The 14717-nt window shown below is 43.5% G+C and overlaps 1 protein-coding gene across 3 annotated transcripts in view; it reads left to right on the forward strand.

Moving 5' to 3' along the window:
* CUL9 (cullin 9) overlaps nucleotides 1-14717 on the forward strand; it is a 352312-nt gene that overhangs the window by 293025 nt on the left and 44570 nt on the right. For all 3 annotated transcript variants that reach the window (XM_085856907.1, XM_085856905.1, XM_085856906.1), the window contains 3 exons: nucleotides 25-118; nucleotides 1368-1442; nucleotides 9041-9151. In XM_085856907.1, the coding sequence (XP_085713033.1) occupies nucleotides 25-118; nucleotides 1368-1442; nucleotides 9041-9151 (280 nt within the window). The remainder of the gene's footprint in view (nucleotides 1-24; nucleotides 119-1367; nucleotides 1443-9040; nucleotides 9152-14717) is intronic.

Consider the following 14717-nt stretch of genomic DNA (forward strand, 5'->3'; position numbering starts at 1 on the left):
TTTTCTTGCATCTGATGGTTACAGCATGACCTGCGGTAATTGCAACTATGGGTTCTGCTGGCGCTGTTTGAAACCATGGAAACCGACACACAATGATTACTACAATTGCTCTGCACAAGTGAGTGTTTGTAATATACAGCATCACCGCTGAATTTTTCTTACAACAAACAAGATCCTTGTGTGGATGGAACTGGAGTTCGTTATTTACTCTGTTTGCTTTTATTTATTTTTTCTTACCAGTTTTTATTCAGTGATGGGAACGACAAAAAGTTTGGAAGAAAATAGAAGTTCATTATACATTGGATATTTTGTTTTTTGGGTTTTTTTGTATACATAGTCTCAGCTCGTGGAAGAGCTAGTATTAGTACAATGAACGGATCAGGACACAACAGGACAAATGGAACAGTTGGGAGAGGGGGGGGGGGGCACCAATGGCAGAGTTGAAGGCCAAGATAGTTTCAAAACTACGAGCAAAACACAACCATCCAACACTGGAATTTTGTTTTCTTACTTGCAAAATCGAAGATTTTTTTAAGTCTATTGGTCATTCGATTTTGTTATTCTGTCTGTTTGCCTGTCAATCGCCTACAGGTCACAATTTAAAACTGATCTTCACAAAACTTCACCAAATTGCAGAGGTAGTCTCAACTGAGAAGCGTATTGATTTTGACGTTTAAGGTCAAAGGACGGTCATCTTGAGTTCGAATTTCTAAAATCGTCATTTTTCATACGATTGACTTGCAATATGCAAATCCTATTCAAATTTCATCAGTGAATTGGGAAACCAACTATTTTTGAGAACAAAAGTTCAAAGGTCAACTCAAGGTCAAACTTCTAAAATCATCAATTTTCAACTGACAAATTGTCAATTTACATCCTATTAACTTGAAAATTGAACAGGATTTTCATAGTCCTTCACTGAATTGGGAACGCAACTGTTTTAGGTCAAAAGGTCAACTCGAGGTCAGACTTCTAAAATCATCAATTTCAATCTGAAAAATAATCAATTGTCATCCGATTGACCTGGGCTTTGATTAAGATTGTCAATTTTAATCTTAATGAAGTGAACAATTTGATGTATCCATGGAAACCTTTGGAGAGGGGGTGTGGAATTCGCAAGCATCATGCTCTGCACGATGTCGTTTTCTTGTTTTGTATTTTTGTGTCTGTCTGTGTGCGTGCGTGCATGTGCTTGTATGCTTCTGGCATTATCGGAAGTATTTTATTTCTGGTTATGCTTGTGTCTTGAAAAATATACCTGGGTGAGTCTTGGACTATTGTGAGCATTTTGTTATGAAAAGTTTTGAATGGCCCTTCTCTGCCTCAAAATTCTTTCCGGTCATAATCCTTGAAAATGAATCTGGCAGGTCAGTAAGGCGGCAAAGCAGGAGAAGAAGTTCCATGATGCCAATGAGCTCTGCGTGTATTACCACAAGGCACGGGTATGTGACTGGACCTTTATTTGGTGTCATTGCTCTCCCTCTTTTCTATTACATCAACTGATGCTTGTGTCGACAGCAAGGTGCAATACACACTCTTGTAAAGCTTTAATTTTGCTTCAAGCTGCTAATTGATACTATTTGTATTAGGCAGCATGGCTCCACTGGCAGGTATGCCCACCTGCCGAACTCAATCTTCCGCGCCCCCGGGTCGCTGAGGCTGTCTCCGAGCCTATCTACTCCTCACTAACGTGTGGAATACCCTCACTGGCATTTCCCCGTCGATGCCCACATGGCATTTTGGCACTCTGGGTCGCTTTTCCCTGGGTACCCGTGCCCATTACACTAACTCGGTCGCTTGGACCCATGGCCTACTCTGACTGACTACTTTGGTGCCTGGGGTGCCCTCTACTCAATAATTATATTTCCCAAGCCATGCTCCCAGCCGATCAATCGTCTCCTGCACCCTGCAAAACGTTTCGTGCCTTCATTCAACACTAACCACAAAACGACATCCTTTTTGTTAATTTAATTATCCTGCTAACTAATATTACACTAACCCTGGGTTCACTTGGGTGGGATTCACTCCTCCCCCCAATCATTCGTTCACACCATGCATTCCACATTCACTCCATTCACAATCGGGCAAGCTGACCCGGACTCATTCATCTTTTTCTTTTTTTCCCCCCATTCACACCGACGCTCTACTAGCTACGTCCCCCTAACTAACTCGTGCTCCCCGTCATCCCTTACTCAAATGCATGTTCCATTTAACTCTGCATAGCTAATCTACATCCCCACTATACGTTCCATGTCTGTCCATATTTTCAATCCATTCTAATTACTCACCTAGATTCCCCTAACTCATGTTCCCGGGGCCCATGGAGGACTGCTCTTAATGCAACCATGGGGCCGGTCTAACTAACGCTAAACCCTTCCCCTAACTAGTGCTCCTTTGCCTGGGTGAGGATGTTTACTACATCCTTGCTGGGCTTCGTCGACTCGTGACAACTCTCAGCGAGCCTTCCATCTCCATGACGGTGGTCGGCAGCCCACTCGTCGCTTCGGTCTGACCGATCCATGAGGGCGTAACGTCGCCCTGTTAATCGCATTAAATGCTTGCACTGACTTTCGGGCTATCTGGCACAGGAAATGCCGTGTTTTACACACCCACCATTCGTGCTGCAGGATCCCCGCTGATGTCACGCACATGGGGACCTCCACCTGAGCTTCGCTATGCCCACTCCTACCACACACACGAGCTGTCCCGCGGTTACGTCGCCGTTTCCATTTGTGCTGTGTGTCTCGCGAGCACCACTCGCATCCCCAGCACGTCGAGCCTTGAACATGGGCTACCTTGGGGAATTTTTTTTTAATTCACTCGATTCCTTCGTTCGATTCTATTTTAGCCGTCCGTGCTCTGGTAATGTACCCGGCGCAGATCGTTTCAACGTCGGCTCCCCTGCAGTCATTACCACTTCGAGCAATGATCCGCGCTTGGGCGGTTTGCAAAGCACACACCACGCACACTCTCGTAGCTTGCACGCAGAGTCCCGTGGAGCTGACGCGGATTCCAAAATAACTTTATCCCGCTCAGGAGGCTTGCCCCTCCCGTCCGTTAAACTAAGGCCTCAGTCACATTTGCCACGGCAGTCGTGGGGTCTACAAAATCTACAGCCACTAGCAATTATAGGGCGGCCGCAGTATTTCCACGGTCACAGAATGTAGCAGTCACATGTGTTTTTATTTTTCGGGGAGCCGTACGGCGTATTTATAAATTGTGGAGACCGAAAATGTGGGGGTGCCGTACGGTCTTTGATTTGATGTCGCACGGTGACCTTTGGGTGTTCCTGCGGCGGCCATAGAATTTTCAAGGCAGACGCAAGGTGCCCGCAAGGCGACCGCAGTGGTCCACAGGGGGGCCCTAAGGCGAACGTGCGGCCAGACGGACGGTAACGAGTGGGTTCGTTTTTTTATTTTTTATTTTTTACCAGTTCTTTTGTTTCAGCTTGTCGAATTGCTACGGCAAACGTAGAAATGAAAAAAGTTATAACTCTGTGCTATAATTCCACGGCGACCCCTTTGGCCTGTAAAATATAGCCAAATGGCGTAGGGCCACCCTGAGGCCACCGCAGAAACTCTGCGGCCACCGCACGTTTCTGTCAATTCAGAGGGCGTACGGCCGCCGTATCCTCGCCGTAGAGCAAATGTGACTTAGGCCAAACCACTATTCCCGTCTGGGTCGATCCACATCCCGTTATCACCCATGCTATGTTACTTGCACTCTGCACAAGTTCTGACACAATCATACAGGGGACTTGTGTTACCCCAAGATATCCCGGGGCTTCTACCCCCCCTCCCCCTGAAAACTCGGCATGTATCCCTTCACATCATGTGTCCGCTCCACCTCGCACAGACATACCGGACTCACCTGGTCACGGTCTGCTTCGAGGGAGCGTATCATCTCCCTTTGTTCCTGAAAGAGGTTATCCTGACCCTTAAATCGGGTCTCAAGACATTCCACAAGCTCAATGTTAACATCCTTTCCCATTTCTATTTGTGTTTGCTCTTCTTTCACTTTATGTAATTCGTCTTTCACCCGTTCCATGTCTCTTTGTGTCTCTGTTACCTCCTTTATGGCTCCCAATTCCTGGTTTTTCTTCTCTACCTGTCCGAGTTTATATATTTCTCTCTTAACTGCCATTGTTTTATTCGTCACTAACACCTTACCCGTCTTCATCACGGTACGAACACCTTCCACACTCCCCTTCAAGTCGTTCATCTCCTCACGTACTGTCCTGATCTCATTTGTGAAATTCCTGTCCATGTTTTGCATTTTGACCTTTACCTCTTCCAGCTCCGCCTTTTTTTTTCCTCCTTCAGCTCCTCCTGACCTGCCTTCAGTGTTTGCATATCACTCATCTGTTGGTTTTGTCCTGCTTGCATATCACTGCTCATTTCATCCCTCATCTGTTTCAACATTTGCATCATCTGATTCATGTCATATGGCTTTGGCGAAGCCGATCTGTGATGATCGGGTGTGGATCCCATCAGGATCACTAAGTCCTCTGTGAGGGTAATTTGATGGTGGGGGTGCCCAAGCATTGTCCCTGTGGCAGTTTCCCCATTACCTCTGGGTATGGCTGCAGGGAATGATCTCCCTTAAAGCTGTCGTCCTGGGCGATGGACTCCTCGAACATTGTTGTCTCAAAACCCACCTGAACCAGCTCGTCTTGGTCTGCCATGGTCCGTACCGATAATTAAATAAAATTTGAATCTTGCTCTTAATTTCGGTGGCGGGGGGGGGGGTTAATGAAGCACACCCAGGTTCTCCTGTTTCAGACAACACATTGCTGCGGGTTTGAACCCCATAAGTTTTTAGGGTTCATGCCACTCCTGACACCAAACTGTTGCGGGTCGGAGGTCGGGTGAGAAGACTACTGGGGGGGGGGGGGCTATCTCGGGTTCCCACCAGACGCCCGGAATAGCAGGCCATCACACACTGATAATTCTTTGACGCGGCGGGTCGCTAACTGACCGTGAACGCAATAAGTCAACCACGTGACCTCGGGGTCTCTCGTCTATGGGTTAACCGGGTTACCTAATTAATCACGTGTCATAATTACTGGGGGACACGCCCTCGGTACACCTTGTCCGAACCGGATCACTTTACCAGATTGGATGCAGCCGAGCGACACTGCCAAGGACGTACTGGCTATAAGGAACGGATTGTTGGGAATAAAGTCCCGGCTTGGTTTGGATAGGACCATGCTGGATCAATGAAAGAAAAGACAAAAACGAGCTGGGAACATTTCTACAAAGGATTTATTTACAGGCAGGCGAGGAAAGGTTTGTGGCACAGTGAATGTTGTTTATTGTTGTCTGATGCAGGAAGAGGAAGAAATGTGAGAGTTGCGGCAATATGCAAGCAATTTACAAAAGCAGATACAGAGCAGAGTTATCCCGATATAATTCTTGTGCAATCTTAACTTAAGTGAGGACAGGCGCCAGGACACACACAAAACCTGATTATATATATATATATATATATATATATATATATATATATATATATATATATATATATATATATATATATATATATATATATATATATATGCCTGGTGTTGGCGCAGTGGTTAGGGCAGCGGCTTGGGATCCAAGAGGTCCTGAGTTCAAGCCCCGTTGGGCCACTGAATTAATACACCAGGGGGTTGACTCAGCCTGCCATCCTTCCGAGGTCGGCGAAATGAGTACCAGTGTACTGGACCCGGTGTATGCCCCGGTTAGAATAGGTGTACCATATCCCTGTGTCGTAAGAGGTGACCAGGGTTGCGTCAGGAAGGGCATCCGGCGTAAAACATGTGCCAAATCACGATGCGGATCATACGGATGATCCGCTGTGGCGACCCCTAACGGGAGCAGCCGAAAGAAGAAGAAGAAGAAAATATATATATACATAAATATATATATATATATAAATATATATATAAATATAAAGATATATATATATATATATATATATATATATATATATATATATATATATATATATATATATATATATATATATAAGGTCCATCTAAAAAGTAACAGGACTGACTTCACAGAAATTTTACTCCAAAAAAATATTGAAATCACAGCTTGTCGCTTTCAAAATAGTTTCCCTCCAGTCTCACACACTTGTCCATCCTCTTCTTCCACGCTTCGATGCACCCCCGGAAGGCTTCTTCTGGAATCCTCCGGAGCACCATCATCACGGCCCTTTTGATGTCCTCCACATCAGGAAATTGGGTCCCCATGATCACCCCCTTGAGCTTGAGAAATAGGAAAAAATCACAAGGGGTCAAGTCTGGCGAATGCGGGGGTTGCTCCAGAGTTAACTTAAGTGAGGACAGGCGCCAGGACACACGCACGCGTGCACACACACAAAACCTGATTAAGAGGAGTTGGGTGGAGTCAGAAGCTAATGGGTGGAGAAAGACGACGAGGTGGTGAAGAAGGCGAAGTCAGCAGGCGAATTGGTAAACAAGGGTGGAGCCAGCAGGTGAATGGGTAGGTTGGCGATCCCAAGCCAGACAGAACGAGCCGACAGGAAGGAAGACAGGAACGACGCGCACTTGATTTTTTTTGGAAGAGAGAGAGGCCACTTGAAGGGAGAGAGAGAGAGAGAGAGAGAGAGAGAGAGAGAGAGAGAGAGAGAGAAGAGAGAGAGAGAGAGAGAGAGAGAGAGGGAGGAGAGAGGGAGAGAGAGAGAGAGAGAGAGAGAGAGAGAGAGAGAGAGAGAGAGAGAGCAGAGAGAGAGAGAGAGAGAGAGAGAGAGAGAGAGATGGAGAGAGAGAGATGGAGAGAGAGAGATGGAGAGAGAGAGATGGAGAGAGAGAGATGGAGAGAGAGAGGGGGAGGGGGGGAGATGGAGAGAGAGAGATGGAGAGAGAGAGATGGAGAGAGAGAGATGGAGAGAGAGAGATGGAGAGAGAGAGATGGAGAGAGAGAGATGGAGAGAGAGAGATGGAGAGAGAGAGATGGAGATGGAGATGGAGATGGAGATGGAGATGGTGTTGGCAAAGAGAATGGTGGAACACACACAAAAAAAAACTCATGGCAGAACAGTTGTACACGCGACACAACAATTTATAAAGAAACACGCTGGCACTTCTGCAAAAACTTTGATATCCTAGTTCCAGAAAATTTCTGGGGACATGAACCAAAAGCAATCACTGAAAACATGGAAGTACCCCCCGCTTACATACGACCTAATTATCCTTTCAACCGTGAACATCGAAAATAAAATAGCACTGCAACCAGATATACTTGGGTACAAAAAAGAGAAGAAGGCATTGCTAATTGAGGTGTTAATATCAGTGATTTTAGACTAAATGATGTAGAAATCAAAGAAATGACCAAATACCAAGACCTCAAGAATGAAATGAAAAGATCCTGGAAGCTGAAGAATGCCAAAGTTGTATCAGTGATAATTGGAGCTCCAGGAATGATGACAAAGAACTTCACAGAGAAATTAAAAACCATCCCTGGGAATATTATTACGAGAAACAAATTGCAGTTAGAAGCTATCCAGGACTCAGTGACGATCGTGAAGAGAGGAGGACAAAACTTTGAGAATAGAACATGTCCCAGCTTGGTCCATGAATCGTGACCCCTTACTGAAATGAAGGTGGATACATTGAGCCCGCCAATAGGAGGACTCCATTCCACATTCTGAAACCCACATATGTAGACACCAATCACACACACACACACACGCACACACACACACACACACACACACACACACACACACACACACACACACACACACGGAGGTGGATACTGCGAGACCTGGGAGGGTTTATGGGATTGCTTGTCATCTGTCCATCCGTCCATCCATCTATCCGTCCACATATACTGTACATGCAACTTCTTCTCTGAAACTATATATGTGGTTTTGATGAAACTTTACCACAACGTTCATCACCATGTATGTACCAAAATTTGTTCATGGCATTAAAAAAATCGGGCCTTTCGGGATTCTATGGGGGTTGCCCCACAAAATAGGGATTTTCCTTCTCAGAAACTACACATGCGATTTTGATGAAACTTGACCACAACCTTCATCACCCATGATGTACAAATTTTGTCCACACTATCGAAAACGTGGAGCAATATCCGTCGGCACTCACCTGGTCGCTCCTGGAGAAGATAACCAGGCAATAATGGTAGGCGTGGATGACCCACATAATATGTAACAGAGAAGAAAGTAAATACTGATGGATTCTTTTTTAATGCCGTGAACAAACTTTGGCACATCACGGGTGATAAAAGGTTGTGGTCAAGTTTCATCGGAATTGTGTGTAGTTTCTGAGAAGAGAGCAAATACATATTTTGGGGGGCAACGTCCCTGTGAACCCCCCTGGACCCCGACTTTTGAATGTCATGAACAATCTTTGGTACAGCATGGGTGATGAAGGTTGCAGTTAAGTTTAATTTGATTTTTTTTTAATGCCATGAACAAAGGACATTCAGGGTGATCAAGGATGTGGTAAGGTTTCATCGAAATTGTGTGTGTAGTTTCAGGGAAGCGGTTGCAAGTATTTGTGGACGGACTGACGGGCGACGCGCCATCCCATAAACTCCCCGGAGCTATTGATCCAGTAGAGCGCATACCTCCGCCATGCAATGCCTGATGCAGTAGAACATATCAGGCCCAATAATTTTTGAAATATCATTCTCTATTATTGTTTTTGGCTCTATCTCTCAATGGTGAACAATCACTCAGAAAATTAAAAAATTCTCGGATCTGGATCTTCACCAAATTATAATCAATTCGTCCTTGTCACACACCCAAACTGTCCACCAAAGTTTCAAGTGAATCTGTCCATAACTTTGAGATATCCTGCTCACAGACAGACAGGGGTGAATACATAATCTGCATACACCTTCGGTCACTGAGGTTATAAAATTCACATTTATATTTGATTTTCATTGATTCTATCATGATATAATTTCACATTGGAAAATATAGATAGCTTTTCAAGGATAATGTGTGCTGTGACAAAGATAGTTTCTTTGATATTTGTAAATATGATCATTGTGACCTGCAGGAATTTGCCATGAAACTTGTCTCTAAAACAGCCACCATTAATGAAAGCCTCCCTTTATCATCCGTGCTGTTTGTGACGAATGCCTGCAAGATGCTCATGCAAGCATGGAAGGTGAGTGTGTCGAGGGGCAGCTGGTCCAACAGTATCTTCTGCTCATCATGTTTGGCTGATGTTTGATAATAAAAAAGGTTCATTTAATATAAATTATTTCCCCATTAATGTTTCACACGATTTTACCAGGTGATTTATTTTAATATATTTTTTAAGCCTTTAAATTTTTTTTTTTAAATATGATAAGAGAAGGCTTATTAATGTTGCAGGGTTTGTTTCTACAATTAGCACCCCCAATTTTTAACAGTACCACAGACTTTCTTAGACACCTAGGAGTATTAAACGTATTAAACCTATAAAACATTTTGCATTGCATAATGTGAATACAAAGTATGTGAGTTTGACATTAAAAAAAATTGACCTTGACCTAATTTTAAGGTCGTGACTCGATTCGAGACATTTTAACATTTTTCACCATAACTTGAAAATTTGTTCGATTGGAATGAAATTGCCCTCTCTGGAAAGCCTCGGGCCTAGGCCCTAGGGGTCGGCAACCTACGGCTCTTTAAGGACTTAAGTGTGGCTCCCAATCCTGATAGATGAAATCCCCCTTTTTTCATTACAAATTAATTTTCAGAAAAATATTTGTGAGTGTCGTGAAAGGATAAAATAATACTTGAGAACTTTGGCAGTGATAAACAGGAAAATACATCCGATTACCGGCGAATTCTGTGAACAAGACTTACACGTGCTCCGCGCACAGCCTGCTCTCCATTACGCGGTTATTTTCGCCATCTTGTCGGCACTATTATGCTTCAACGTGTTTCGCAGCCTCAGTTTACCATTCGAACTCCCCCCCCTTCTAAAAAGTTAGCGACACCCTGATCCTCACTGGGCTGGTCAGCAAAAATCCTGTAATGAACGACTTGTATGTAAATATCAAACGAGATGATGTTTTGCTAATTCCCCCTTCAATGGAGGGTGCACTTGCATATGACGTCACGTTTGCTGTCTGCTATCTTGGGGTATCAATAAACAAAACGAAACTACACGTGCACTGCATCATCGTATTTACATCTGTTAAAATAGGAGTTAAAATGATGAATTTTTGCTCGTGATTTTGTTTTGGCAATTATTTTTGCCAAACTTGGAAGCTTGACTTGCGAGTTATTAGGGATGTTCAAGAGGGATTCAGAATGAGATTGTCACATCCAAGAATATGTGTGTGTGTGTGTGTGTGTGTGTGTGTGTGTGTGTGTGTGTGTGTGTGTGTGTGTGTGTGTGTGTGTGTGTGTGTGTGTGTGTGTGTGTGTGTGTGTGTGTGTGTGTGTGTGTGTGTGTGTGTGCGTGCGCAGAGATTTCACCTCATGGTGGACATCACCTCACTTTTAAATGGCCTTAACACAAAGCTGCAAGGAAAGGGAAACACAGCTCACTTGTTTTTGGAAGAGGTGCTAACATTTGAGCGAAAACTAGCATTGTTTGTGAGAGACATGGAGACAGGTTTGCCAGCTCATTTCTCATCACTGAAACAATTCAAAGAGGAGACAAACTATGAACTTGACACCGAGAACCTAAAAAAATGTGATACTGGAAATGCAAGAACCTTCACAGGGCGATTTCAGGAATTCAGAAAGAAAAAGGCAACTTTATCATTGGTGTTGAAACCCCTTGAATCAGACACTTCTGCCTCAACTTTTCAGCATTTGCAGGAGTAGACTGAGCAGAACTCGAACTTGCACTGGCCGATTTGCAGGACAAGGACATTTGGAGTTCTAAATTCAGAGGCTAAGTGACCAAAGTCGAAAATCTAAAAAGGCACATATCTACCCTGGCACTGCAACACAGATGGACTGAAATGCAAAATCTTAAAAAAAACAAGACCAAATTGTGCTTGAAGTTTGGAATTCTTGACCATAAACCTCCAGTAACATGAAGAGATATGAATTTCGCATTCTGTCCATCTTCGGATTGACTTACCTGTGTGAGCAAGCATTTTCAAGTATGAATTTCATAAAAAGCACACCGAGAAACCAATGGAACAAGGTGAGTTTAAAGTCCGGCTTGAAAATGAAAATGACAGCATACTGTCCAAACATCAAACAAACTCTCCAAATAAACTCTACAGCAGAAATCACACAAAACTAGAAGGGCAATAGGTAGAGCACATACATCCGCCACACAATGCCTGATCCAGAACATATCCGGCCCAATAAATTTTCGAATTATCGTGTGTGTGTGTGTGTGTGTGTGTGTGTGTGTGTGTGTGTGTGTGTGTGTGTGTGTGTGTGTGTGTGTCTATATGTGTATATATGTATATATATATATATATATATATATATATATATATATATATATACATATATATATATATATATATATATATATATATATATATATATATATATATATATGTAAGGTCCATCTAAAAAGTAACAGGACTGACTTCACAGAAATTTTACTCCAAAAAAATATTGAAATCACAGCTTGTCGCTTTCAAAATAGTTTCCCTCCAGTCTCACACACTTGTCCATCCTCTTCTTCCACGCTTCGATGCACCCCCGGAAGGCTTCTTCTGGAATCCTCCAGAGCACCATCATCACGGCCCTTTTGATGTCCTCCACATCAGGAAATTGGGTCCCCATGATCACCCCCTTGAGCTTGAGAAATATGAAAAAAATCACAAGGGGTCAAGTCTGGCGAATGCGGGGGTTGCTCCAGAGTTGGCACATTCTTCTCCGCCAGAAACTGTCGGATGCTCAGGGCACTGTGAGCAGGGGCATTGTCATGGTGGAGCACCCAGGCATTGTTCTCCCACAGATCCCTCCTCTTGTCCCGGACTGATCTCATGAGACGCCGGAGGATCTCCTTGTACACGTATTGATTCACTGTTTGACCCTGTGGTAGAAACTTGAAGTGGACGATGCCCTTGATGTCAAAAAACGCGATGAGCATCACCTTGACCTTCGACTTCGACATCCTTCCTTTCTTTGGTCTTGGTAATGCCGGACTTTTCCACTGACGACTCTGCCATTTGGCCTCGGGATCGTATTCGAATATCCACGATTCATCGCCAGTAATGACTCTCCCAAGCAGGTCTGGATCGGCTTCGAGGCGTTCGATAATATCTTGACAGACAGTGACTTTGCTGTTTCTGGTCCCCGGACAACAGCTTGAGGACTATCTTTGCGCACTCCTTGCGCATTTTGAGATTTTCAGTGATGATGCTCCAGACAGTGTCCTTATTGAGAGAAAGTTCCTCAGCAATCATCCGCACCGTGAGTCGACGATTTGCACGCACCATCTGCTTCACATGCTCGATGTTGTCCGCCGTTCTGCTCATTGAAGGTCTTCCAGACCGTGGATCGTCTTCAACCTCCTCCCATCCCTATTTGAACCTCTTGTGCCATTCAAATGCATGTGTACATGACATCGTTTCTTCCCCGTAGACTTGCTGCAGCATTGCGAAGGATTCGGAAGATGTTTTGCCAAGCTTGGCAAGAAACTTCAGATTGGCTCTCTCCTCATGACTCGTAGCATGACAACTCAGACAAGACGTGTAAAGCACGACCTGTAAAAAATGACACAGTGAGCACAGTCAACCATCACCAATTATATATATATATATATATATATATATATATATATATATATATATATATATATATATATATATATATATATATATATATATATATATATATACGGTAGTGAGACCAGCTATGTTGTATGGTTTGGAGGCAGTGGCACTAACAAAAAGACAGGAAGCAGAGCTGGAGGTGGCAGAGTTAAAGATGCTGCGATTCTCGTTGGGAGTGACGAGGATGGATAGGATAAGAAATGAGTATATTAGAGGGACAGCGCAGGTAGGACGGTTTGGAGACAAAGTGAGAGAGGCGAGATTGAGATGGTTTGGACATGTGCACAGGAGGGAAACGGAGTATATCGGGAGAAGGATGTTGAAGATGGAGCCGCCAGGCAGGAGGAGAAGAGGAAAGCCAAAGAAGAGGTTCATTGATGCGGTGAGGGCGGACATGCAGGTGGTTGGAGTGTCAATGGAAGATGTGGAGGATAGAGCGAAATGGAGACGGTTGGTCCGCTGTGGCGACCCCTAGCGGGAGCAAGCCGAAAGAGGAAGAAGAAGATATATATATATATATATATATATATATATATATATATATATATATATATATATATATATATATATATATATGACAGTTTTATATATTATATATATATATTGCTGGAATGTTGCGAAAGACTGTGATGCAACCCATTCATTCAAGTTGTGTAAGTGGAGCACAGAGCAGGTTCACTCCCGTTACTTTTTAGACTGACCTCGTATATAGTTTTTGGCCCCATCTCTCAATGGTGAAGAATCACTTTATTAATTGAAAAATCTGTTTTCTGAATGTGGATTTGGATCTTCACCAAAACAGAATCAATTCGTCCTTGTCCCGTACCCAACCTGTCCAGCAAGCTTCTGCGGAATCCGTCCATAGCTTTTTGAGATATCGTGCTATATATTGTTGTAGCCCTATCTCTCAATGGTCAAGAATTACTCAAAAATTCCAGTAGTCGGATCTGGATCCAGATCTTCACCAAAATTTAATCTGTTCGTCATTGTCACACACCGAACCTGCCCAAAAAATTTCATCCGGATCTGACCACAACTTTTTGAGACATCCTGCACACAGACAGACAGACAAACAAACAAACCAATGTCATCCGCAGGGTGACCCGTATCTTGCCAAAAGGTGACCAAGTGTGACTTCTTTCAGGTCACACTGAGGTGAACAGAGCTGCTATCCACCAGGAGCGACTCCTTGAGGAATATCTGCCTACAAGAGATTCCGATGAGAATCGTTCTACAGAGTAACCATGAAAAATATGCTTTTGCCTCATAACGTCACCAAATGACGTCATAATGTCTCAAGCTTGACATATCCAGAAAGCACTCATTGAGGTGTTCAATTTGAGGTACTACACGATATGGTTCCTAAAACTTGAAAATTTGACGTTGGGGTCAAATATGTTTGACCTGAGGCGCTAACCATGAAGGTCAAGGCCAATCGCCACCAAAAATTAATCAGCTGAGCGTCAGACCATGAACTATATTCCCATGAAGTTTGAAGACGATCCGATCAAAATTACTCAAATAATAAGGGTTTCGTCGACTCCCCTGATCTGTGACAAAGTGACCTTGACCTTTGACCTTGACCTTGAAAATTTTGTGCGCTGAAAGGGACCTCTATAGGCCTCTGATATGCGAAGTTACAAAAATTTCCGATGATAACTGTGCTCTGCAGAATTTTTTATACGTGATTACAGACAAACAAACAAACAAACAAAAAAAAACATACAAGCTGACTAACATATCTTGCAAAAACTTCGTTTTGGCAAGATAACAAGCCAGTAGGCGACGAGGGATTTGCTTGGATCGAAGCGCTGGATACGATGCTTTTCATTCTGACTGATCCACCGACGAAGATTCATTGCCAAGATGTATTGGTTCACATACAATTGTTCCTCTGCCTGGGAAGATTTTTCTTATTGCGTATTTTGCCAACTGGCACTCCTCATTAAAAATGACGGTAAATGGACACCCTATTTTTGAAGGACT

This window comes from Eptatretus burgeri, chromosome 15 (assembly GCF_056783735.1).
Source record: "Eptatretus burgeri isolate ZD-2024b chromosome 15, Ebu_testis_v1, whole genome shotgun sequence".
NCBI lineage: Eukaryota > Metazoa > Chordata > Myxini > Myxiniformes > Myxinidae > Eptatretus > Eptatretus burgeri.